This window comes from Canis lupus, chromosome 26 (assembly GCF_048164855.1).
Source record: "Canis lupus baileyi chromosome 26, mCanLup2.hap1, whole genome shotgun sequence".
NCBI classification, from domain to species: Eukaryota; Metazoa; Chordata; class Mammalia; order Carnivora; family Canidae; genus Canis; species Canis lupus.
Genome location: NC_132863.1, coordinates 33,594,169 through 33,621,333, shown reverse-complemented (window position 1 = coordinate 33,621,333; position 27,165 = coordinate 33,594,169). Strand labels below are relative to the sequence as shown.

Below are 27,165 nucleotides of genomic sequence, written 5' to 3'. Positions count from 1 at the left end.
GGTCACTAGGTCACTGTAACTACCTCTCTTCCATAGGTGAGGAAACCGAGTGGGCCTGCATGCAAACCTCTGAGATCTTACACATGGGAAAGACCCCTGATGAGGTCTACCTGCCCCAATCTACCTGCCATCTATAATTTGAAATAAAATGGTAAATTAAAATCTTCATAAGAGTCCAAGTGAGAAAGGATTTTTCCCATGATGATGACTTTCGTGCTTTGTTCCTAAATATCCAATATCAATTTCTCTCCAAAAAGAGTTTTTCTCTTTATTGGTGCACCTGCTTTACTGGGCATAATGCACATTTTTCTTCTACTCGCTGAGAAATCCAACAGTATGATTGGCCCAGAGAGGTTAGGGGATCTGCCCAAGGTCATACAGCAAGGATGTGGCCAAGCTGAGTCTGCAGCCCAGGCTGCTGATCCCCCAAAGGCCTATACTGACCTCCCATCCCCACCATTTCCAAACTTTGTAAACCAGAGCAGGTGACCTCACAACTCTGCACCCAGAGCCTCATCTAGCAGTCAGAGGGAACAATGCCAGCCAGTGGGGCTGGGAGTAGGTCTTGTGAGTAAGCCCAGTGTTGTGGCTACTGCAGGACCCTCCTCCCCACTGCTGACAAGTGGGTGTGGATAGTACTGCCTGGTTTAGCCATAAAATACTTTGAGACGTAGAGTGATCACTACAGCACCTATGGTGAAGTGCCAGCAGGCACCTGCCTCCTCTAGGAGATAGGAGTCAGTGTCCCCATTTTACAGATGGGGAAGCAGAATCGTCTCAACTGGCTCCAACCATTCTCCTTCTAGACCTGTGCTGTCCAACATGGTAGCCATCAGCCACATTAGGCCACGGAGCACTGGAACACAGCTAGTCCAAATTAAGATGTGTATAAGTGTAAAATACACACTAGGTCTCAAAGACTTAGAATAACAGCAAAAGAATGTAAAATGCTTCATCAATATATTTATATTGATTACATGCCAAAGTGATACCATTTTGGATGTAGATATACATATATATAAATTTAACTAAAATATATTAGCAAAATTAATTTGACCTGTTTCTTTTTACTTTTTTAGATGTGGCTGCTAGAGAACTTAAAATTACATATGTGGTTTGCATTCCATTTCTACTGGACAGCACTGGTTGAGATGCAGTCCCGGGAAATAGAAGAATTCTCTGATAGATATGGGGAAACTGAGGCCCACAGAGGGGGAGTGACTTGTTTAAGGCAAGAGGCTGGTAAGGAGGCTCACCACTCATTCAATGAATGTTACTTGAGTTCTAGGTATTGGGATGAACAGAGAACAAAATGTGGAGGCATTTCCCAACCCAGGGGTGACATGGTGAGGATACGGTTGGTTCCTTACCGGCCAGGCCCCCATGGACCAGGGCAGCTGGACTCAGCACCAACCCTCATCTCCCCGCAGTGAGCTCTGATTACAGAGCTCAGGGAGTACAGAAAGGAAGACACACACTCCAGCCCAGAGCTCCCACTCCAGCCCAGAGCAGAACCACCTCAAAGACCCCTGGTGAATCCCACACAGGCCATTAGCCAGCTGCAGCGGCCAAGAGAGGCTGACGGGCAGGGTAGCCCAGTGCACACAGCATGGCCTGGCAGGCCCGTGGCAGCTTACATACCGTCCGCACTACCACAGATTTATGGCAAAAATTATCCTCTCTCTCAGCTCCATTTAAAGCCATTTGGAGCTCGCTCCCATCCCCGATTATAAATCTAATTGCACATTCCAAACAGACAAGCGCTCATTAAGCTTTAATTATGCACATGTTGTTTTCAACAAACATTTTCATTTGGCCGCTGTGAGGGGGAATGTTTCCAAAGGGGCTGCAGACGCTGCCTGCGGCTGGAGGGAGCAGGCTGGGAAGTGGGTCAGGGTGTGGTCCAACGAGGCTGTCCAAGAGCAGGGCAAGGACCCCCGCAGGTCTGGATCGGACTCTGGTGGCCTTCCGCCGGGCTCCTGCGGCAGGAGATGTCAGCGTGAGTGCTCTCAGCTGGTCCCACCTGCACCCCTACTGTACCCACAGTGTCATCTCAGCTGGCACCAATGGGCCTCACCAGGGTGGGAGGAGGGAGGATAGGGACCTACATTCTCAGCTCAGAGCATAAGTCCTCCCCCACCAGGAGCTGGTGTCTTTAAAGCCTCCTGCTTGTCCCTGCTCCTACCCACCCCCCAAACTGCAGTGGAGTCGGCTTTCTCCAGCAGTGTTCCCTTCTCTCATCCGTTCACTCATTTACTCCACAACTATTTCCTGTGCAGAGGAAGGGGCCAGAGTGGGTCAGGAAAGATGAGGCACTTGTCTGGTTCTGCCCAGGACCCTGTCCCTAGAGCCACATTCTGCCCACTGGGGAAAAGTCTTGGAAAGCATTTGTGAACCTGTCCCCAGCCAATCCAACTATCTTGGTGGCCTCCTGTCCCTCACTTGGGCTCCTCCCCTGCTCTGCCTTTCCAAGAGGTCTCAAACACCCATCCAGGTCTCAGCAGCTCTGCACTCCCCCCTCCTGCACCTCCGTCTCTTCCCTCTCTTTTTGTTTTTAATTTCTTTTTTTCTTCCCTCTCTTTGCAGTTACTTCCCACTCGCTCCATGCTGCCTCCTCCAGGAAGCCCCCAATAGGACTAGCTGCCCCTCTGCTTGGGAGTACCATGAAAGCATTTATTGTACCATAACATCATACCCAACTGCTGCATGTCTGACTCCTAAGACCAGCCTGTCCTACTATTTCCCCAAAGCACCATCTCTTCTGGGAGTGGGGGGAGGCCTCTGTGTACTGTGTGGCCTTCAACAACACCTTCCCCTCCCTGGGTCTCACTTTCCTCTTTTGTACATGAAGGGGTTTGAATGAGTGAGGCTCTCTGGGTCCTTTAGTCATTTGGTCAGGTGTTTGTTTGTTTGTTTGTTTGTTTGTTTTTTAAAGATTATTTATTTATTTATTTATTTAAAAAGAGAGAAAAAGCAGGGGGAGGGGAAAAGGGAGAGTGAGAGAGACACTCAAGCAGACTCTGGTGAGACTGGAGCCTGATGGGGAGCTCAATCCCACAACCCTGAGATCAAAACCTGAGTGAAACCAAGAGTCAGACTGGTTTCTGACTCTTAACTGACTGGGCCACCTAGGTGGCCCTGGTTGGTCAGTTTTAAGTTTTATGGTCTGTCTCAAAACTATACCTTCCTCTTCCTACCAGAGGAGGGTCCTGAAATCACCAACCCTCCCCCAAATGTTCCGCCAGGACCCTACAGAGCAGGGGAAGTTTGCCAACATCTGTGGTGCACAAATGGTACACACCCAGAGATGGGGGGACAGGGATGGTGCAGAAACCCCAAGGCTGCTCCTCAAAAAGCTTCTGGAAACGCAAGCAAGTGAAATAAACGTGTTTTAAAATGGATGTCAAGATCCATTCAGCCCCTGGTGGCTACCTGTGGGTTTAGGGCAGGGTCCTGGGAACAGGCTCTGAGAATGAAGGTTGGAGGTTCGCTGGGGGGCACCACAGGAAAGGCGGGAGGCAGGAGGGGCAGAGGGACAAGTTGAGCTGTGATGCTGTCACATCAGAGGCAGCAGCCTGTCCACAGGACAGCTCTGGAGCGATGTCCCAGACTGAGGCAAGGAGCCACCGCATTCTCAAGTAGACCCAGGCTGGACCCACTGGACCCGGGCTGCCCCGGGGGAGGGTGATAACCTCGGGAAAGGCCACCTCCCTCCACCAAAGGCAACCCCCAGAGAGGGCAACGGCAGCTAACGTTCTCAATAGCTGCCAGAATGAGTGTATCCGTTGAGGAGGGCTCTGGGTGACTCACGAGAGCATCCACTACCACTATCATCATTTATTCATTTTAGCTGATTTGTGCAACATTTACGCAGTGCTTGCACAAGCCAGGGACTCCTTTAATTGTAAAGTTTAGCTCGTATCATCTTCTCAACAACCCCGAGGTAAGTCACTACTACTCAGGCTCCCATTTTACAGATGAGGAAACTGAGGTTAAGTCAGGTTAAGCAGCTTGCCCAAGGCCACAGAGCTGGTAGGGGGCAGAGTCAGGACTCAAACACCCAGGAAGTGCCCCTAGGGGGTCGCGGCTCTGACGCCCAGGCTTCTCCGAGTCTGGCTTGGCCCTGCTACCCCGCGAAGGCACGGAGCTGTCCAATCCCAGCCGCTGCGGTCGGCCGTCCAGAGCCTCAGGGCGCCAGTACTGCCAGGATTCGTGCTTGACAATTATCTATCCTCCGCGGTTGGGAATGAGTCCCAAAACCGATCCTTGCCAAAGACAATTAACCAAAGGCCACATGAGCGTGCGTTGGGTGAGACTGTGGCACGGGGCGGGGGGCGGGGTGAGCGAGTGCCTGAGACAATGAGCAGCAGATGATTTGGGAGATATTTTCTCCCAGCGCTACAAAACAAGCCCTCAATCATGCCACAAAGGGCTTGCATTGTTGGAAGGGAAATATGTCAACGACAGCGTTCAATCGTGGGACGGTTAAAAAGAAAGTGGGGGGGGGGGGTGAGAAAAAAATCGTTTGAAATAGTAATTTGACCTAGAAAGATTTTCTAGGTCACCTGAACCTGGCATTTAGGCATCTAACCCCAAAACCTAACACAGACGAAGTACCAAATTCACTTCCTTCTGTCAGTACCAGATAACACAGGAAATGATATTTGTAAACACTGCTGCTATATTTTCAAGTGCTGTCTTAAAACCAGCCTTTGGACTGGGAAGCAGAGAGAAACCTGGCTCGGCGCAGCCCTGGAAGCCCGCAGACCGGGACTCGCTCATGCCCAGTGTGGCCCTTGGCCAAGACAAGGACAGGGCCGGTCAGATCCTCGGGCTCCTCCCCGTAAAACAGGAACGGGATGGACAGTCTGGGAGCGTCGCAGCGTGAGGGCACACCAAGCTGCTGCGCTAGGAAGGCTGGATTTCTACCCATCCTCACCCTTCTGCTCTTGACAATCAACCCCTATGCCCCAAGTCTGGGCTATCCCTGAGGACCCCGCAGGCACAGGGGCCAGGAAGGCAAAGAGGAACCTCTGTCCCAACAGACCTTAGCTCCCCAGAAATCAGAGAGAGAGAGAGAGAGAGAGAGAGAGAGAGAGAGAGAGAGAGAGCAGCCTGCACTGAGGCACAGCACAGGCCAGTGAGTTCTTCTACTTCATCTTCATTTTAGAGCCACCCAGGTTAAGATAAGTCAGGGACCTCAAAGACCCTATCATTATCCCACGGAGGAAACTGAGGCCTGGGCTGGTAGATGACCCATAGCTGCTAACAACAGCATGCTGGGGGTGACGACCACCATTGGGTCCCCTGAGCCTGTGCCTCAAAAAGAAGCCAGACTTAGCCTGCTTGCCATCAAAGCTGAAGGTCACAGGGAGCATCCTGCCCTCCCCAATCCCTGACCCAAGTACCTACAATGTACCCAGCCATGTGCCAGACCCTGAGGACTGGACACACAAACAATCCCCAGGGAACCTTGGGATCCAGAGGGAATCCAGGTGCCAGCACCGATGACACCAGGGGTGACAAGGCAATGAGGTAGAAATAAACCAAGTGAGAGCAACTGATGCACACCTGTTAGGTAGAAGGACTAGAGTGAGCAAAGGCCAGGCAGCTGGGAGGGTTAAAAACCCCAGGGTGTGTGTGCATGAGTGGTCGGGGCGCATGTATGAATCAGTGCATTTATGGGGCTGTGCTGAGTGGGCACGAGGAATCAACATTCATCGAACAAAACAGGGAGGGTTTGCAGCAATATTCCTAAAAGAAGAGTAACTAATGGAGGGGTGCCTAGTTTGGCCAGAGACTAAAACTTTCTGTGAAGCCAGCAACCAAAGGAGTATGATAGTGATGTCAAGGGAGAACTTAATTTTTTATTTTTTAAGAAGAACTTATTAAAAAATTTAAAAAGTAAAAAGAACTTATTTATTTATTCATGAGAGACACAGAGAGAGGCAGAGACATAGGCAGAGGGAGAAGCAGGCTCCTTGCGGGGAGCCCGATGTGAGACTCGATCCCAGGACCCTGGGATCATGACCTGAGTCAAAGGCAGACACTCAACTACTGAGCCACCCAGGCGTCCCTCAAGGGAGAACTTTAAATCAGTGCAGAGAAAGTGCAGAATTAGAGCCAACTCTGCATGAAAACATACGGTGAAGGAGGGCATTCACTATATGCCAGGTACCATGTCACATGATTTACACGGTATTTCCCTCAAGCTTTTGACGGAGATATGATCCTACTTTACACAGGAGAAAATTAATGGTACAATTCAAGCAACTGTTCAAAGGTCACACAGCTAGAAAGTGGCAAAGCCAAAATCTTAGCTCTGCCAAGGTTCACCCTGATAACAACTATTCTGTCTCTCCTTTTTGAAACAAAGAGACAAAAGTACAATTATTTAAAACCAGAATGGGGATAATAGGGTTATCCTGTTCCTATTTAGGAACACTTAACTAGATACTCACTGCAAGCCACCCACCAAAATGTACTCTAAACAGATTAAAGAGTTAAGTATAAAAAATCATGTTATAGGGAAATATCAGAAAAACAGAACAGAATGTTTATCAGATCTATGGCAGCAGGATAACTTCCTCAGCCCTTGAAGCAATCACAGAGGAAGGGAGATTGACAGATTCAAATATATATGCATTAATATCTTCTGTAGAAGGAAGCATAATAAAACCAAAATGAAAAGGACATCAGACTAAGAAAATATCAGCACCAACTATGAGACAGTTAATATATACGGTGTAGAAACATTTCAGTCAAATTAAAGAGACAGCAAGATACCGATAGACAAAAGGACACAGGACACAAACAGGAAAGTCACGCAAGAGGCAATCTACCAAGAAACAAATATACAGGCAAAATGTACACTTGAGTTGATGACGGGAGGAATGCACGTGAACCACACCTACTGTAAGGAAAGGGGTATTTCACGCCACTGCTGACAAGGAAAACCGTTTCCAGCCTACTGGAAAGCAATATGGCAGCCACTCCCAAGGCAGCCAGCCAGCTTGAAGCAGAGTAGATGGAAAACCCAAGACCTTGTCTCCTGCCTCAGGAGTCACCCCCTCACCACACTGCCCAACCTGTCGCAAGTGCACCCCGTCTTGCTTAAAATGGTCTTCTGTTCTGAGTGCTGGCAATGGTGCCAGCAATGGGTGGGACATGGTCTTCATCCTCCTGAGCTTGTGGTGTAGTGAGGGGGGCAGGACCAGGAATTATAACATGGGTGATGAGCGTACTGGGAGCCAGAGTTCGTGGGAGCCTACAGAAGGGCCACTGTAAAAAGACTTCACAGAGGAGAAGGCTTCTAAATAGACCTACCAGCAGGATGAGCATAATAGGCCAAGGATGAGAGAAGGCACCAGATGGAAGGGAGAGAGCATAAGAACAGCACTCTCCAAGACTGGGGGTGCTGGAGACGGGGCGCATTCACTGAGCAGGGAGGTAGCCAGAGCTGGAATGCAAGGCAAACAGGACCTTATCATGTGATGGGTTTCCAGGGCTATACTAGGGAGCTGAAGCCCAGAGTGCGAGCTGCATTTTAGAAGCTGGCCTCTGGCTTCGGGACAGGGAATGGGTTGGAAAAGGTAAGTATGAAGCCTGTCCAGGAAGCCAGGCAGATGCCACTGTGATGATTGGCAGGGGGGACCAGGAAGCAGGACTCTGAGCAGAGCCTGGGGAGAGAAGAAACATTTGATAAGGTAATAATAAGTAAGCCAATGTGGCAGTGATTCAAAAAGAGACATTTTATGTTGATGGCTAGAAAGGGAAGCGGGGCTCGAGCCAGAATAAAATCCCAGTGTGTTTTCCATACAGAACCAAGAGTCTCAGAGATGAATGAAAACTGCCAAGAGCAAGGGATCACCCAGGAGTCAGAAAGGGGGTGACTCACCCAGTTCACAAACCCTAATTTCCTCTCCTTGGTCACACACTTCCTTCTGATTTCTTTTTCTGATGATTCATAAGAAAAAAATTTCCCCTTTTAAATTCAAACCAGAAATGCTTGAGCACCTGAGTTCACCCTGCCCAAACCATAACCTCTGCCCCGAGCAAACAAAACCCAACCTAACCCCAGGCAGCCAGAGACACTGGCTGCCAAGAAACCGAGAGGAAACAAGAGGTTTCTGGCTCTGTGAGAGCTGTCAGAGGCCCCCCCCAACCCTCCCATGCCCCAAGAGGGCTTTAGTGCCAGCTCACATACACAGGGGCAATCCTCTTAGCCAGAACTCATGAGATTTCAGAATTCAGAATCTGTTTGGATCTCTGTGTGAGAATCCCACAAATTACATTGTGCCTTTGGTAGGGGGTCCAGAGCAACCCCTGCAGTAAAACATATTCATATTTCTTCATTGAATCCTATGAATATTCACACAAGTGGGTTAAGTAAAAATTACGAAGAGCTTCGTGTCAGTTCAGATCAGGTTCTGTGGCCAAATGAGTTTGTGGCATATTCACAAACCGACATTTGGTGACGAGCTTTTTGGATTTCAGATAAGGGAGTTTAGAGCTGAATCAAGCACTGAGCACAAGGTGGTAGGCCCCTGCTGAGAGACCATCCCTCTGTGTGCCCATTTTACAGAGGAGCAAAGTGAGAAAGGTAAAGGAAACTGTTCTGGGTCTCACAGCTATTAGGTGGCTGAGCTGGGACTTAAGCCCAACCCTGACATCTCTCCACGTGTATTTAGATTCTCTAGGCAGCTGAAATGCCAGACAGAGCATTTAGCATTATGGGGAATGTGGGTGGCACTGGGAGTGGGGTCAAGACCAGGTGGGGCAGGAATCATGATGCTCTTCCTCAGGGCAAGGGAGGCTGGTGTTTGTCTCCTCACACAGGCCCAGGAACATGCAGCCATCCAAGGCCACAGAGGCCCAGAGCTCTCCGCATCCTCTGCAGACACAGTCCCAGGCCCAGAGACCTCAGAGCCCACTGGGGGAGGCAGGCACCAAACATGCAAACACACAAACATGGCTACAGTTGTGATAAACGCTGTGAAGTACACAAGGGAACTACAGAGGTAAAAGGTGGAGAGGAAGGACTCAAAAAGATCTCTCTCTAGAGGTGATAGTTAAATTGGGGGAGCCCTGCAGGGGAGAAGGAGCCTGCCACAAAGAAAGCCCTATGGGCAGAGGGATTACCAAGCGCAAAGTCCCTGGGGTCAGCAAGCAGAAAACTGCCACATGGGAGAGAAATAATGTGGCTAGAACACAGAGTAGGGACAAGGTTGAGACCAGAGTGGTCGGCAGGGGCCCAAGCATGTGAAACCCTGGGACCATAGTAGACATACGGATTTTATCCCAGATGGGAAGCTGTTGGCAAGTTCTTGCAAAGGAGTAACAGGTTCTGATTTACATTTTAGAAGATGACTCAGGCTTTCACATGGAGGATGGATTCTGTGGGACTCCTGTCCATGACTTTCAATTTTCTCATCTACATAATGGGTTCATGAGAAGCCTTATAAAAAGGACAAGCAAGGGTGAATGGCATATGGCTGACTTAGAACAAAGACTAGATTTTCCCACCTAATCACAAAGCAGGAGAAGCCAGTCCTAAATCATCCCGATTAAAATCCTTCAAAGGCTCCTAACCTCTTTCTCTTGGTTCCCTGGTCCTGTATGACCTGATTCCTGCCACTCTGTCCAGCCCCATCCCTCGTCATCTCCCACTGGACCTCTCCTCTCCTGCCAGCTGAACCACTCCCAGAATGTGCCAAGGCCCTTTCCCCAGAGCACTAGTCTTGCTAGTCCTGCTAGCACTAGTCCCACTGGTCCTGCTTCATCTCCCCTTCCTTTCTACAAACATTTGATGAGCACCTACCCTGGGCCAGTCCTGTTTTGAACACTGAGAGCCTCAAAAAAGTGGCTGAGGACCCCTGTGTGAGCACACGTGTGTGTTCATGCATGTGTGTGCGCATGTAAAACAAGAATCCAAACACATCCAGCCTGACCCTCTTCTAATTGCTGGACTGGTTCTTATCCCCTCATGCATGCATTCATTTCCTGAAAGGATATTTATTAATTACCTAATAAATTAATTAGTTTATTAGGGGAAGAGACTAAGCCAGGCAAGTATGGGGAAGGGGGGGGGAAGGTGGAGAAACTTCCCGTGTAAAGGCCCTAAGGTGGGGCTAGGAGGGTGAAGACCAGTAGGGTGGGCAGAGCGAGCAAGGAGGTAGGGGGGTGGAAGAGAAACCAGAGAAGCAACAGAGGATGGAGTATCCCCCACAGATGGCACTGAGATTACTCTTCCCCAGAGAGGAAGCCAGCACTTTTTCCACAGCCTTATCTGATAGTTGTGGTCAGAGGAGCCAGTAAGGGCAGGCGTGAGGGCTGCAACAGCTCAACACATCCGAGGAGCCTCAGTGGGGCCTCAGAGCAGCTGACATCCGCTCGGCCTGCGGCTTCTTCCTGTGGCTTCTGCAACTCAGGTTGCCCCAATGGGTGCTATTTTTGCTTCCGTTTGAGGTTCTGTGCGCAGTACTGGGGGCCGCTGGGTCTGGCCCCTCTTTGGGTTTGCTCTGCTCAGAGTAAAGTAGAGGAGCCACTGAAATGTTCCAAGTGTCTTTGGGGACATTTACTGTCCAGCAGGTGTGAAAGAAGGGGAGATGGGTTTTATGTGTCCTCTTGTCCGTCCTCGTGACCCTCAAAGATCAGAGAGGTTAGATGGTTTATCCAGGGTAACACAGCCAAACCAAACCACAGGCTGAGGATTCTAATCCAGTCTGTCTGAAGGCCCTTAAATTTGCAAGGAGTTATTTGCATCTGCACGTAAATTACTGTTTTTCAAGCAGCTACTCTGTGTTATATGTCCTTCCAGAGAGCATGAGGATAAAGGTGCATCAGACCCTGCATCAGTCCCGCAGAGCATCACAGCACTGATGGGCTGGGTACAGGGAAGGGTCCCTGGCCCACACTGTTGGGGGTGGGAGGAGTGCAGGATCAGAGCAGGCTTCTGGAAAGCAGTGATGTCACAACTCTGTCTGCAAGAATGAGCAGGAGTTCAAGGGGGAAAGGAAACATTCTGGACAAAAAGGTCTGCATGTATAAAATCCAGAAGCACCACAGCTTGGTTAGTGGGGGAGGGGGCTTCAGGAAGCTGCTCAGCCGTGATGATTCCGCCTGGGAGGAAGGAGGCAGAAGCTAGCTTGCTGAATGCAAAAAATGAGATCAGACAGGTGCCCCAGCCCCCCAAGTGGCCACATTAAGGGTATCAGAACAGATCCAACAGGCTACAAGCAACCATCCAACAAAAGGCTTTCAGCAGGGGAGTGGCTCACAGAGAACTTGCCAGCTGTGTGTGGAGAGCAAACTCTACAAGGAAGGTGGAGACAAGGAGGCCTGAGCAGAGGCTCCTGTATCACCCAGGCGATCACCCAGGTACTAGTGAAGTGGGGAGGTGGGGTTGTACCCTGCAGGTGCAACCGTCAGGGAGTGAGGCAGAGAGAAGAGCCAGGGATGATATAAGCCAAGGAGTGGATAGTCACTGTGTTTACCAAGATGGGCATGACTAGGGAGGGTGTGTCTCGGGGTGGGGGCGGATGAGTCAAGACAAGGACCATTTAGAGCCACTGTCTCCTTGAGATGAAGCTTCTGGGGCAAAGATGTGCAAACCAAAGTGGCTTTTCTATACCACTGCCCCATTCATAAAAGGCTGCTGTTCCCATGGCCTCAATTGTTTCACACAGCAAGGTAGACCCAGAGAAGGTGAGTACATTGCCTAATGTCTCAGCCAAAAATCAAGAGAGGGAAGCCTGCAAATCCAGGCCCACCTGATTCCTGTATCAATGCCCATTTTGACAGATACTCAAAAGCAGGAGGTCCCCACCCCCACCCCCGCCACCCCATCCCAGGGCTGGGGGAAGCTGGAGAAATTACTTCCCATCTATGATATTTCAGGGCTTCAGCTGTGATCCACACATGTGAACACTTGCCAGGCCTCGTGGCTGGACCGAGACAGAGACTCCTGGACAGCCCTTGGGCCTCCTGCAATCACAGCAGGTGCCACAGAGGGAGGCCCAGCTATGCCCGAGATGCCTCCTCAGGAAACCTTGCATCCCTGCCTCTGCTCCCAATTTCATTAATTACTGGCTTGAGAATGCAGGAGGCAGCAGGAGGGAGAGAGTCATCACGGGTGCCACTAATCACAGAAAGGAAATTAATTTCAAACATGAAGCTCATCCTTCACTGGAAGTTCCACATACGGCTCCAATTTCCAACATGGAATAGAACAGTAGGAGTTGGTAGGACCAGCCTGAACTATTTTTCTAAGGGAATCAGAGACCAAAAGAAGGCAAAGAACTTATCAATGATCGCAAAGTGATTACACAGGAGGATATAAACATATAACTCTGACTTCCCACTCCCTGGGCACCTTCATCCTCTCCATAAATATTCATCAGGCATCTGCTGTGTTTCAAACTCTATGTGCCAGCAGATACACTGGGCTCCAGTCAAAGGCTTCCACGGTCCTTCCCCAAGAGGGGTATTTTTATTTACTGAGCACCAACACAGTGCTTTATAGATCTAGTCCCATTTAATTCCAATAATCTGCCATTTTATAGATAAGGAAACTGGCTCAGAGAGGTAAAGCAACCTGCCAGAGACCACACAGCAAACACAAAGCAGAGCCAGGGCTCAAAGCCAAGTCTTAAATCTGGGCTCAGCTCCTGTTCCCCAGGTCCAGAGAGTGTTCAGAGGTAGTGATATTTCAGCCACACTCTCCCTTCTAAAACCATTCCCACCTCCCTTCCAAAGCCTTTCTTTCACCCTGGGCTCTCAGCTGGCACTGGTTTACTGGGCGGCTATTATCCCAAGACCCCACCAATACAATGCTAGTATTTAGAAAGCTGTTCAGGAAGCATAAAAAATAAGAGTCGGTTCTGTTTCAAGACAGCCAGTAAGTCCCTGTAATTAATTCCTCTCCCAGTCAAGAGACCATGGACATAACCAGAGACATAGAGAAATTGGTACTAGACAGGGCTATGAAGTAGAATGTGGCTCTGAATCCAAGCTCCCTAAGAAGAGAACCAGAATATAAGAGTCTCTGGTCATAAGCACAAGGGGGAGAGGTCCCCAGGTCACATGCACGGGCATATCCGTGCACACACACACACAGTGTTAGCCATGAAGTTCTCTAAAGCAGAACCAAGGGTTTGGGTCATTTGTTCATTCACTTGCTCAACATTTGTGGAGGTCCTACCACATATAAGGCAAAGTGCTAGACAGTATGTGTATGCACGCACACACACAATCATCACAATACAGGGGAGGTATCAGTGTTCCCATTTTATGGATAAGGACACTGAGACTTGCAAGGCTCAAGAAGCTTGCCCTATGTCACAGATTGTATTTGTGGCAGAGTGAGATCTGAAACCAGAATCTAACCCAGACCCTGGCACACAGGAGCCAGTCCCTGGCTACCTTCTCAGTGCCTGGCTGGCTCCAAAGCATTCCCCAGCAGACCGAAGGCCTGTGGCCTCTTGCCTTTGACCCAGCATGCAGAAAGTGGTGATCATGTAGGGGGCACAGAAGCTCCTGTTTCTTGGTCTCTCTCAGTTTGCCTGGGACATTCCAAGCAAGGGAAAGCAGGCATGAGAGGGTGGTTTCTGTTTCTGGGACACATGTGCACAAAGCTAATTTTTCAACAAGCACTGTGATAAATCAGAGCACCAGAAGAGGTCAGGCCTCCTGCTCAGCTGGGTGCAGCCCTGTCACCTGCAACAAGCCCCACCCCCAAATCAGCCAACACCCTCCACAAAGACCATCTCCCCAGCAACAGCTGGAAAATGCCATCAATGTTAGGTTTCTGCATTCAAAATCTCTGTCACCTAGTACATGGGTATGTATTTGCCCTTAAATCTGTGACAATGTCCTTCCTCATCTTTTGCTGTCCTTGCTTTTACAATGGAATGGCAATTGGAGAGCCCAACTGGTTATTTTTCAATATCCTTAATGGACAAAAGGAAAAGGTGATACTTGAAAATTTGGGGTAAAGTTTTATTGATTCCACAAACTCCAAAATTCAATGAAAGAAGGCAGCTCAAACTTTATTCATAGTGACAGCCCCAGCTACTCCTTATCCCTCCTGCCTTGAAAAGCCCTTCTCACTCCTCACTCTAGATATCTTCTGGGCTCCTACCATACCATGTGCTATCCTCATCCTTTGTTTCTGGTCTGAGTTGGCCAACCCCCCCACTCACACCTGGCCAGGCCCACTGCAAGGTGTGCTGGATGGATGGATGGATGGATGGATGGATGGATATAGATGGATGGATGGATGGATGGATGGATGGATGGATGAACAGATGCTTCCTGAGCATGCTGGGCACCTCACCTCTGATGCTCAGGGTGCCAAGACCTGCCCCTCCAGGGGCCAATCCCAGCCACTTTCAAAATTCCTTTTCAAGAAGGAGCTGCCAACTGCAGGCCTCCTGGACCCTCCAAAGCATTGTCACTCCATAAGGTGACAAGCACCAGTCCAAGCCCCTGCCTGCCCCCACCCAGGCACCGTCTCTCTTCACCCTACAGCAACGGCCTGACCACCTCCACCGCAGGAGGCAGCGGGCACCCGCTGCTTACCTTCTGCTGAAACACACCTGCAATGCACCAGCGTCTTGCAAGTAGAAGGAGCCCGAGTCTCATTCCACAGAAGCCCTGGCAGCGAGAGAACGCGCCCGCGACAGCCTCTGTGCGATTCTGCTGCATAATCAGCAGAGAAAGAGAAAAAATGCCAGAAATAGCAAGCTTTATAAGCCCTCCTGACAAGTCTTGGTCCTCTATTGGCTGGAGGCCCGGCACCCCCGCCCCCCATCCCATTCCTATAAGGTGAAATGGAAAAACCTGTTATTTAACCTCTTTTATCAAAATCCATCTCCTATCCCAATCTGGGCCTGAGTGTTCCGAGCTCCTGGCAGCGGTCTCCACACCAGGTCTCAGGGAGCGGAAGGGGAGGCAGCCTTCCCCACTCACGCACACTGCCTCGGGAGCAGGTATTGAGCTGGAAAGGCTTCTGGAAGGCAGCCTAGCAGCACCTGTCAACATGTGAAAGTTGCATGCCATCTCATTTGGCAATCAGACTTCTGAGCGTCTGTCCTGCAGACATACTTGCGCTGGTGTGCACAATGCATGCCCACAGATGTTGCTTGTTACAGACAAGAATGAGGGGCATGCAAAACGTCTAAAACCAGGCTCAGGTTGAACAGAGTAAAATATATCCATTCTATGGAATGTGAGGGAATGAGGAAGGTCTGCAGGTGCTGACTTGGGACCCTTTGGAAGAAAAAGTCAAAGACATGATCCCATCTTTACAAAAACAGTAACTGTGTGTGTGTGATATGCCCTGTCAGAGATGCCAAACAGAACAGCGGTCATCTGCAGAGTAGGAGAAGGAGGTATTTTTCATCTGCTACTTTTCTCTTTTTTGTCTAATTTTTTTTCTTTTTTTCTTTTCCACAAGCATGCACGGCATTTGTGTGTTTTGTTTTGTTTTGTTTGTTTTGTTTTGTTTGACATTTGTAATTTAAAACAAAAAAAATGGGGCAGCCCGGGTGGCTCAGCGGTTTAGCGCTGCCTTCGGCTCAGAGCCTGCTCCTGGAGACCCGGGATCGAGTCCTGCATGGAGCTTTTCCCTCTGCCTGTGTCTCTGCCTCCCTCTCTCTCTCTCTCTCTCTCTCTGTGTGTGTGTCTCTCATGAATGGATAAATAAATTCTTAAAAAAATAAAATAAAAAATTAACCAAAAATATAAGAGCCGCCCTAGTTCCTTCCCACTCCTCTGATGCCAGCAGGCCGAGGGCCGAGGCTGGATCAGGCCTGGGACAGCGCTGGCCTGAGGAACTATGGATTCCCCTGTAACGGCCTTAGTTTTCACACAGGTGCAGTTAATTCAGGGCTCCATGAGGTATGTGGACTCGAGTAAGACAGAACTGGGTTTAAATCCTAGCTGTGCTAGCTTCCCTGAGCCTCAGTTTCTTCATTTGTAAAATGGGGATGACAGTACCTATTAAGTGCCATGTACTGTGCCAGGTGCTGTTAAACCAGTTTTAATTTTTGGACATTTCAGAAACACCATAGGCTGCGGAGGAAGCCTCACATAGCTGAGGGCATCCAGGACTCAGTGAGAGGAGTTCTAGAAGTATCCCACTACCGAACACTTATACCAATAATAAACTAAGTGATAAGGAGAAGGACCCAGGTAACAAATGGTGACAAAGAGGACCAGTGCTCAGGCCTCTGCATGAGGAGGGGGTGGAGGGATCAGAAAGGGCTCCAGAGAGGAAGAGTCCTGTGTTCATGCCTCTGCACCTTTCTCATGCTGTTCTCTCTGCCTGGATCGTGCTCGCCCAGATGCTCCCTCACACGATCGACTTCTCATCCTTCATTCACATTCTGCTTGGAGATCTCCTTCCTCCCCAGAGAGGGCTCCTCTGACCCACCCACACTGAGTTCCTTTCTTCCTAGCACATCACTCCAATGGCTTCTGCTTATTTGTTTTGATGGCTTTCACTTCTGTTTATTGCTCACCTTTCCTCACTAGGCTGTGAGCTCCATGATGACCAGGACTCTGTAGAGCCTTGCTCATCTCTGGGTCTCGGCTCCTAGCAGAGGCCCTGACACACAGCAGATGCTCAACAAACAGAAAGTACACACAATCTGTAGATCCAAGGCCCAGATCCCAGTGCATGGATCCTTGTGTGAAGGAAAGGGAAAGAGAGATTTTGTACTATGACATAAAGATGGAAATTTCAGATATATCAAAGAGCTGGAAACACACACACAAAGCTGGGAGGGTACTATAAAAGCTCATCCATGAATGCTTCTATAGGCTTAAGATGGGAAAGGACTTCCTAGGCCCCATGCATTTGCACACAGATATTTATTCTTTGTTGTAACATTATTTATAAGAAAATGGAAATAAGAATAATACAACTGAGGGCCACCTGGGTGGCTGTTACTTGAGCATCTGACTCTTGATTTTGGCTCAAGTCCTGATCTCAAGCTCCATGTCAGGCTCCATGCTCAGTGTGGAGTCAGCTTGTCCCTCTCTCTCCCCTCTGCCCCTCTTGTCACTTTCTCTCTATCTCTCAAATATATAAATAAAAGATCTTTAAATATCACACTGTTGCTGTTTTAAAAAAAGAATAAAATCCATTGATAGGGTATTGGTTAAATAAATCACAACTCTGTACAATGGAATACTATGCAGCCATGAAAAATGATCTGCATTCACTGATAATGAAAAAAGCCCATATTAGTGTTGGATATTGAACTTTCTAACTGGAGACCAGAGACTCCAACAAGCAAAAGGTATAACTGATGGTTACAGAGAAAGTGTGAAGGTAAAAAGCCTTCAATTATCATTTACTAACTCATTCACTCAACAGCAGTTACTGTTCCCTTTGGCTAGTCCCCACTCCATGCAGGGCATGTTCCAGACACAAGGGCAGTGTGTGATCAGGACACTGTCCTTGCCCCCAAAGACATCTGAGCTCAGGCACGAAGGGGAGAAATTAGTACATAAGGGAGACAGTGCTCATGGCTAAGAGCCTCAGGGTTATCGGCTAAGGGAGGGCTTCACAGAAAAGGTGTCATCTGAGCTGGGGATTGCAGGAGGGGCAGTGTTGGGTATACTGAAGGGAGGAAGCATGTTAAGAGGCAGAGGTGGGGTGACACAGGACAGATGCAGAAAGTCCCTGCATTCTCCATCAAATGCTGGTCTCCACCACATGCAGGAAAGGGAATCTGAGAGCTGAGCCTGGGAATAGAAGATTCTGGACTTGACTCTGCCACTCATGACCTAGAAAGAGGAATTCTGGGGTTGTGACCATGCTGTCCCCCAGGTATGTGGTTACAGAATGGCTTCCCAACCTGGACTCACCCTGAGAGTGAGTCCCCATTAAACATCTGGGCCACGGTACCCAGTTGAGGGGGTCTGAGCTCTACAGACCCTCTGCTTAGCTCCTTCTGGGGTGGAGCCAGGGAGGCTCTGTACCTTAACAGAGCTCAGCATTTTTTATTTTATTTATTTTTTTTATTTGGGGGCATTTGGGGGCAGCTCGATGGTTATGGTTCAAAACAAGGAGAGATGACTCAGCTTCATGTGAAGGAGCAGAAGCCTTTTGGAAAAGATATTTCTGTTTTAATGCTTCTCTCTTCTCAGCCACAGAGGCCGCTAATCCAGGCTGCCTTGTTCTTGACATTCAACCGTTCCCAGAGTAGGGGCAGGACAAGGGCCAGGCTCCAGGAACCAGACTGCCCAAATCTGAATCCTGGCACTACCCCCTTACGAACTAAGAAGATCTGGACAAAGTTATCCCCTCTGAGCCTGTGTTTACTTAAGACTGCTTTGAGGGGTCTTTGTGCAAAGCCACTATCACTCATAGAAAGGGCCTGGTCCCATGCCTGGCACAAAGTGAGTGGGTGATAAATATCACTATTAGTAGCAACAGGGACCTGTGCTGAGCTCCTACTGTGCCTGGATTATCTCAATCCTTACACACCGCCAAGCACAAGTTCCCGTATTACTGATGAATCGGCCTGGGTTCAAAGCAAGTTGCTGACTTGAGTTTCCATCTTCCCATTCAAGACGGTCAGTGCACACACCCTGGGACAACTTAGAAGTGAATCGGTACAAGCCCTTTCTTTCTGTCTGACTCTGCACAGCAGTGAAACGCACATCAGCTCCTCACTGCCTTTATCTGCAAAATGGGCACAATATTCTGAAGTTGTTGTAATATCCTAGTCACAGCTTAATAAAAATAATTCCATGAAGGTGCTTCGAAATCTTCTATGTTGGAATGCCTGGCTGGCTCTGTTGGTTGGGCTCTTGCCTTTGGCTTGTCATAATCCTGGGGTCCTAGGATCGAGCCCTGCATGGAGCCTGCTTCTCCCTCTGCCTGCTGCTCCCCCTGCTTGTGCTCTCTCTCTGTCAAATAAACAAAATCTTAAAAAACAAAAATAAATACAACTTCCATGTTATGACATCATTCCTCTGGAACAAGGAGTCAACAAAAAGCTGAGCTCTTCATGTACAATATCCCAAGGGGAGTCATGAAGCTGTTTGGAAAAGCACCTTCATGAGTCTGGAGAAAATGAGAACGATGTATGAGGGCATGCAAATAAAATAAAAGGACTTTAAAATGACCCACCATTCAAATGGCCACCCTGCACCGTGATATTAACACAGGGTCTCTCAAACTTTTGTCCTGGAACCAATTTCAAAAAAAGAAAAAAAAAAATACCCCAATGCAGGTGAACACATGGAAACCAAGACAGTCAAAACCTTTTCCGTCCTCTTCCCCTGCATTGCCCTGAAGTACATGCTGACAGGGCAACCTTAATAGTAACTGACTAATTGTAAACCCTATGATTACCAGGGTTGATTTCCATGGAACTTCCTTTTACAGCACGGAGAACCTCTCTGGAGCGTAATTGCCAAGTTCAATTTTAGCTCCGTCACATCCAACCATCGCTGCTAACTAAAGCGGCTGCTTCCTTGCCAGGTAAGCCGTAATGAAGTCGGCTCCCTGCTTAATTTCACAATATTGTGATGCCCCCGTCAGCACCTGTAAGTGCTGAGAAGCTTTGAGCTGCTGTTAAATAAATCTCGCCCAAGGGAAGTGATTAAAGCCACTTTGTGCCTCTGATGCCTTCTGGATCCTGCCCCCCTTCCCCCGGGGCATTGTGGTTGCTCCAGTCCTGCATGCCTCCTGCCCCAAAACACGTGCCACCCTGGGGCCACACTGCATACCTGAGGCTGCACTGGGCCTTGCCTCCCTTCATCCTCTGTAGATGCCCCCCACTCCCCTGCCACAGCCCTGTCAGCATTCGAACTCATGTCGGACTGCACGGAGGGAGTCTCACTTGAATGGCCCTCACACAACCTCCCACTGCACCACCTGTACTCGTTTGTGGGGCTTATGCACAACACCACATTCCAACCTCATTTCATCACAGTGCCCCAATGGCCTTGGCGTCTGTCCTGTTAGGAAGCAGCTTCCACCCCTTGCACACAGAACTCCCCTCAACTGAGTTCCAACAGTACAACTGTACCCCGGGCACTGCCAGGTATATTTGGCCTGACTTTGTGCAGACTTCAGCTTTTGTCCAGAAACTGATAGGAGCAAGCTATGACCGGGCAGAGGGGTGAGAGCTGTGCCCTCTGAGCACCCACTACTCACTGGGAATGTACCAGGTACTTTCTACCCATGTAATAATCCCCACAATCAGCCAGAGCAGCAAGGGAGCAAGGTCTCAACCCCTCGCTTTATATTTGGGGAAACTGAGGTCTGAGAACTTCCATGGGGCTGGTGAGAGGAATTTCTTTCAGCTCCAAACGCCAGTTAAGGCTCTGTTTCTCGTGAGGACCTGCTAAGCCTCTTCCCCTTGGTCAAAAAAATCATGGAGTAAATCTATTTCCCTTTTCACTCATCTGCCAGGAAGCCCAGAGCCAGATTTACAGGCCAATTTCCATAAGACCCCAGGGCCAACAAATCTGCTTTCATTTTCCAAATTCAATAGAATTTGTTCTATTTTATATTTTCCTTGGCTCTAGTTTTGTAATGTATCATATATGCCTCTATATCTTCCTATGTGTTCTTGTTACTGAAAAACCAAAAATAAACAAGCAACCACCAAAAATGAGACTCTGAGAGGTTAGGTAGTGTCCCAAGGTCCCACAGTGGGCCCAGCAGAGGTCTTCCTACTACTATCTGACCCCATCTTCTTCCCCTACCCAACCAAAAGCAGTTTCTGCACATCTGCTTCCTGCCAAGCACAACAGGTCCTGCTACATCAATACTAATTTCCCAACATGAAGTAACAGTAATAATAGCACATACTCTGTCCTGGGTACTGTTCCTGCATTTACATATGTTGGTTCTCAAGACAACCTTGTTAGGTAGATGCGATTATTATCCCCATTTTACAGAGAAGGAAACTAAGGCATGGAGAAGGTAAGTAACTTGCTGGAAATACACAGCTAATAAGTGTCATAAGCAGGATTGGAAGTAAACTTCTGCTCACTATGGTGCTGTCAACGGAGTCACCAAATCCGTCATTTTACAGGTAAGGAGACAAGGTTACAATAGACAACAGGTTCACCCAAGCCTGGGCTTTGACTATCAGGTATGGATGGCTGCAGATGTAGAGGGAGAAGCCAGGGTCTCCAGGAAGTTCCCCTCTCAATATCCAGCCAAGGCAAAGCCATGCTTCTAGAAGGGAGGGTATAAGCCTGCTCCTGCCAGATGTGCACAAGGAGGCTTCCAGACAGAAACACAGGGACTAGAAACCTTTGGGGTTTCCGAGGCCACCTCGGTCCCCTCCACTATGAACACCCTGGACCTCTGCGGGGTGGGATGGGCATTGCAAGCCAGCTGCCTCCACGTGGCAAGCTGACAAACACACTCCTCCCGGCCACACCAGTGTCTGGGCCCCAGTTCAGCCAAAGGCAATATGGAAATGAGTTCTGAAACAAGAAGACACCAGGTTCAAATCCCAGCTCTGCCCCTTACTAGCTGTGAACCCTGGGTAAGGGTAAGCCTCTCTGCATTAATGTCACCACCTTGCTAGATGTCACCACCTTGCTGGCCCACTGGCCCTTGCCCTCCCTCCTAGGGTAGACGCCTTGCTGTTTCAGCTCTCTGCCTCCAGAAGGGTCATGGCAACTTCTTCTAGGGCATCAGTCAGGAGATGCCAGAGGGAAGGAGACAGCAGGGGGGTTTGCTCCAAATTATCCCACTCAGGACATGCTTTCTGGGACAAGACTGAAAAAATAAAATTAAATAATGAAATGTGAGATTGAACAGAAACCCAAAGTGAGGACTGATTTTGCTAGAACCACTCAGTCCTACCTCAGGCAGGCAGGGAAGGAGGGCTAATAGAGTCCCCATGGCTTGCGCCATCACTAGAGGCCATCTACAGCAGGACAGGGCTGCCCGCCCATGTGATGCCTCCTGGTTACCATGGTTTCTGTTTATTCTGGGGCCTGGTAAAGAGGAGTGTTTGCTATACTCTGACTTGCAGTCACCGAGCTCCCGGCACTGTCCTCGGCTGCACACAGGCAAGAGCCTGCATGCACAGAGGAGAAGCACTATGATTAACCTGGCCCCACAGGCCCCTCCCCACCCAACCTGAGGTGGATGGAACCAGGCCCCATTTTCAGATGAGAAAACCAAGGCCTGAGGCTAGTGGCACTTGCCCAGAATTTCAGGGCAATACCACAAGGAGCAAGGATTCAAACTCGAATTTGTCTGACTTATCCCATTTCTCCATTTCTGTGCTGCTCACTTATGATCATTATTCTGGCTCCCAGCAACCTCAGACTTTTTCTGGAACTGCACCCCCTGATATGCCTTGAGAGAACCTGCTGAAGGCTCAAGGACAGTAAAGGCAGTAAGCAGGTGGTTCCCCAGGGGGCTGGATACTCAGGTCCCCACACCAGATCTGACATTCTCCATTCAGGGTCCAAAGATCACTGGCCAACAGAACTAAATCCAAACCCTGTACTTCACCCAGCATCCCAGACCCACCCCTCGATCCTACACATCTGACCTCTCCCTCACTGCCCCCTCGCCCTTTCCAATGCTCAAATCTCTCCTCTTGTATAAGGATTTGCTGGGTGACCGTGTGAGCATCAATCTCTCCCTTGTCCCAAAGCCCACCAAGCCCAGCCACCCTGTGTATAAGCTGCTGATGGAAAGGTCTCTCCCTACCTCCCTCCTAAGGCTGTGTCATGTGGGGGCTGGTCAGAGGACATCTATGAACCAGAAGTTCCTTTCTCAGACCAAGCATGCTGACACTTATAGGGAACTGGCACTTCAAGGAGTGCTCAAATGTGCCAAGTCTCTCCTTCCACAGGGCCTTCGCACATGCTGCCCTCTCTATCTAGAATGCTGCTCTTGCCCCATGTGGCAACCTGTCTACCTACAATTCCTGAAGTTCCCTCTGACTCCCCCCCCATTACCCGGCCTCGTAGCACACGTGTAGCTCTCCTAATTGACCCTGCCATGCTCACATTTTGTGTTTCATTGTGTCATTATACATCTTTAGTTCACCCTGGAGTTCCCACCCCAGTGCCTAGTACACAGCAGAGGCTTCATAAAAATGTTTGTTGTCAGCCACAGTAGATTACAAAGATGACCACAGGTCCTCCCATTTCTACATGCCTGCCCTCTGCACAGTGATGTCACTGCTCTTCTTACCAAAAGATGGGAGTCTTTTTCTTCCCATCTTGAAGCCAGGCTTAGCCATGTGACTTTATTTGGCCACTGAGACAGCAACAAATGTGCCACAAGGAAAAGCCTGAAAAGCATGTGTGCACTGGAACGTCTCACTCTTGCAGCCTCAGGAGCCCCGGAGCACCTAGTGAGTGAAGGAGCCTGAGCTAGCCTGCTGGAAGAAGAGGTCTGGAGGAAAGCCGAGCCAACCATCAGCCAGCTCCCAGCCAGCAGTCTGCCAACTGCCAAACAGGTGAGTGAGGCCATCCTAGATCACCCAGCTGCCAGGTAACCAGCCAAGTGATCACAGATGCAGGAGGGAGCCCTGCAGAGACCAGCCAGCCAGACAGTCCTCCAGCCAACCCACAGATTGTGAGCTAAATAAAACAGCGGTTGCTTTAAACAACTAATTTTGGGTGGCTTGTTAGGCAGCAACTAATAGGAGCTAACAGTAGAGCACTGGCCATGATATTCTCACAGCCAAAGAACAAGTGTCTGGTCTATAGAGTATCAAGTTGAGAACAATACAAGCCTCTTGGGAGGTGGAAAGCAGCTAGGGGGGATGAGGCTCAGGCTTCTGGGTTTGAGTCTGGACAAGGTGAGCATTCACCTCTGTCTGCAATGAGAATAATATACTCTATGCCAAGTCTAGGTTGGGATGGTTTGACTCTAAGCAGGGAATCCCTTTCCCCCAGGGAAGCTAAAGATCTGCATATGTTACAGAATAAAGATCATGACTTTGGGGCTGGACAGGTTCTGGTTCATGATCCACTCTCCTACCTGCAGGCTGTGTGACCTTAGACAATTTTCTCGACCCCTCTAAGCCTGTGGTGTCACCTATCCACTGTTTGTGACATGGTAATAACAACATGTAACTTGCAGGACTATTGTGAGGGTTAAAGAACACAGTATACATAAGACACCTGGCACACAGTAGGTATTCAATAAACAGTAGCTCCTCCTCTGTCACCACCCCAGCCTAGTGGGTACCTCTCCCACTACCATCTTAGCCCTGCCACCCCACTTGGCAGTAACAGTTTCTATGGTTGTTATCAGCATCTTATGCCAGGTGCCAAGTTGTGACTGTAGCTTACATAACATCCTGAAAAAAGAGAAAGAGATAGAGAGAGAGAGAGGTTTATGTGAAGAATGAGAAAGAGCTGGATGTTGCCAGCTTTGACTGGGGGAGAAAACTTAGGCCACGGATAAGAGAGTAAGGAAGGCTGAAGATGATTCAGACCCGAATCCTCAACCTCAAAGTCTTGACACACCCAAGTCCACGTCTATGTCCATCTAGGATGACGGTCTGTGGTCTTTCCTCCCTTCACCTCCCAGGTGCCAGCATGCGCTTGGGGCTGGCTGCACAGGAGGAGAGAGGCAGGAAGGTGGGCTTATCCAAGCAGCAAGGCAACCAGCTCTTACCTACCCTGAGATCACTGGATAGCACTGGGATTCCAGGGCCCCTGTACCACAAAGCACCTACAGCAAATGTGGAAGTCCCTCTGCCCCAAGGACCCCAAGCACTAAGAAAGTGGTCTACAGAAAGGGTCCAGGAAGGACTCCAGGCCCCGACCCCAGCATGTACATGTACACACACACACACACACGCACACACATACTGATGAATCAGGGAAGACAGATATGTGGGGAAGGTGGCCCAGTGGGGGTTGGGAAGGGCCCCCAAGCAAAGGGTGCAACACTGGCTTACTTCCTTTGCACACATCACACCTGCCCCAAAGCCCTCCGTGGCTCCCCACTGTAGGACCCAAACTCCAAGGCCTGGCATTGAGTGCCCTTCCCAAGCTGCAGGTTTTGTCTCCTCTTCCACACTAGCCTGTACCATCCAGACAGCTGTGCCACAGTTCCCCAAGCCACCCGTCCCCTTGGCCTTGGCCACACCCTCTCCCTGCTTGTTGATGTCATGGAGGTCAAGAATGGGGGTCTTAGCAAATAGGTTCAGGTTCCAGTCCCAGTGTGACAATGGCCCAGTCACCTGACTTCCAGTGCCTTCGTTTATCTGCACAGTAGGATCAGCTTCTACTCCCAAATGTGGTTATGAAGAATAAATAAATAAGTAAAACACCTATCCCATGGTACACATGAAATTAGTGGCTCTTCTGTTCTCCCTTCCTCTATACGTCCCCATCTTACCGTTCTTGGAGGTCCTGCCTAAATACCTCTGCCAGGAAGCACTCCCTGAGCACTGCAGGTCTCAGGGATTCTCTCCTCGACCCTGTTGTCTCTCCCTCCCCCTCCCTCCCCATCTCTTTCAATCTCCCTCTCCCCGTGTGGGGGGGGGGGGCGTGCCCTTCCCCTCCCCCCCATCCTTCTCTCTCTGCTCCCTTTCTCTTCCCCCTCCTTGGGCTCTGAAGCAAGAGTTGTCTACCCTGTGCAGACCCTCACCTATCCACCCATCCCTACCTGCAGGCTCTATCACAACCTAAGGACAAGGACCAAGGACCAATCACAACCAAACCATGTGAGGCTGTAGCACAAACAGTGCCCAGAGAGCAGAGGTGGCTTACCCAAGGTCACACAGCAGAGTTCAAACAAAAGCCAACAGTCCTGGCTCCCCTTCCACACTCCCAAAGCTATTCTCAGATGATGATACAGTGTGTGGATGCTGATGGATCCCACCAAGATCCCTCTTTTCAGGCTGTGCATCTATCCTCCAGTGGCTGTGAATGCTAATGCCCCCTCCTTTGCAGAAGTACCCTTGGCTGACAGGAGAAAAGCATAGGAAGTATGACACCTCTCCCCCAGCCCTCCCTGAGGAAGCCCATGGCCAGGAACCCACTGACAAGGGTGTGCAAAAGACCACCACCAGGATTCCCCATGGAATCGGGCTGAAGCAGATCTCCAGCTGAGACCACCTCCTTGCTCACCTCCTCCCCCAGGGCTTCCTGGGTCCCTCAAGCCCTTTCTAGGGAGAGTACTCTTTCACCAACATCCTTGTCTCGGGCTCTGCTTCTAGAGAGCTCAGTCTGACACAGAGGCCTTGGTTCTCAAATTGTGGTCCACTGACCAGCAACTCAGCATCTCCTGGACCTTGTTAGGCCCTCAAAATCTCTGGCCCCACTCCAGGTCTACTGAATCAGAATCTGCATTTTAATAAGACCCTGTGTGATTTCCATGCCTGTTAAAGGTTGGGAAGCTCTGGCCTAAGGTAGGTAGTTACCAACCAACTGTGGGGGCCATTCCGCGAACATGGTCTGAACAAAACGTGCCTATCTGTTGCAGCAGTTATACAGCTAAGGTGGTGTTATCCAACCCTGATGACTGACTGTGGAAGTGAGCCAGGTAGTATGGACATAATCACCCCAACCACCAGTGTGTCATCTCCGTGGCCCATGCTCCAGTAAGTGTGAGTTTCAACGGTTCCACAGTGCAAGTTCCATGTCCTTCTGGCTTGAGCTCCAGCCACACATGCCTCACTCTGTCCCCAGAATTCTGTTTCTCTTTGCAACTAGTCCAGTGTCTGCATTAGTCAATTAAAGACTTTGCATCTACCCCTTCTTGGGGAGACCCCCGCCTCCAACACCAGACAACCATGAAAGGCTCCCCAAGGGCATCCCTAGAGAAGAGGCTAGAAAGAGGAGTGGTTAAGATTCTCCAGGGTCCTGGGGGATGCAGGGAGGGGGAACGTGGACACAGATGTCTCTGCCTTGGAAAGAGGAACTGCTGGCCTGCCCGGAGTCAGAAACCCCTCTTCTGAGGCCCCACTCCAGACACCCTAGGGCATGAGCCCCTCATCCCCGTGTGAGCCCCTCAGAGTCCCTCTAAGGGGATGTCCGTGACCTTTGCAAAACTGAAGGCAATAACCAAGTCCTATGTGCTGAACAGACCCCAGGGCCGGCCCCGGAGGCTGCGATAATCCACACGCGTGTTTGGACAGGAGCACCCTGCAAAGCTCAGTCAACGCTGCCTGTTGCCTGAGGAGGGAAGCGGTT

At 49.7% G+C, this 27,165-nt stretch overlaps 1 protein-coding gene across 6 annotated transcripts in view; it reads right to left on the bottom strand.

Annotated features, from left to right (window-relative positions):
- Positions 1-27,165, bottom strand: part of TOX2 (TOX high mobility group box family member 2) — a 132,626-nt gene that overhangs the window by 89,554 nt on the left and 15,907 nt on the right. The window contains exons 1-2 of one of the 6 annotated variants that reach the window (XM_072801103.1): positions 14,854-15,075; positions 14,581-14,697 (exon numbers count right to left, since the gene is read on the bottom strand). The exons of 3 other annotated variants lie outside the window; for them this stretch is intronic. In XM_072801103.1, the coding sequence (XP_072657204.1) occupies positions 14,581-14,697; positions 14,854-15,060 (324 nt within the window). In that variant the 5' untranslated portion in view covers positions 15,061-15,075. Of the gene's footprint in view, positions 1-14,580; positions 14,707-14,853; positions 15,076-27,165 lie in introns of those variants that run through there. 2 more of the 6 variants (XM_072801104.1, XM_072801107.1) reach the window with 2 other exon arrangements.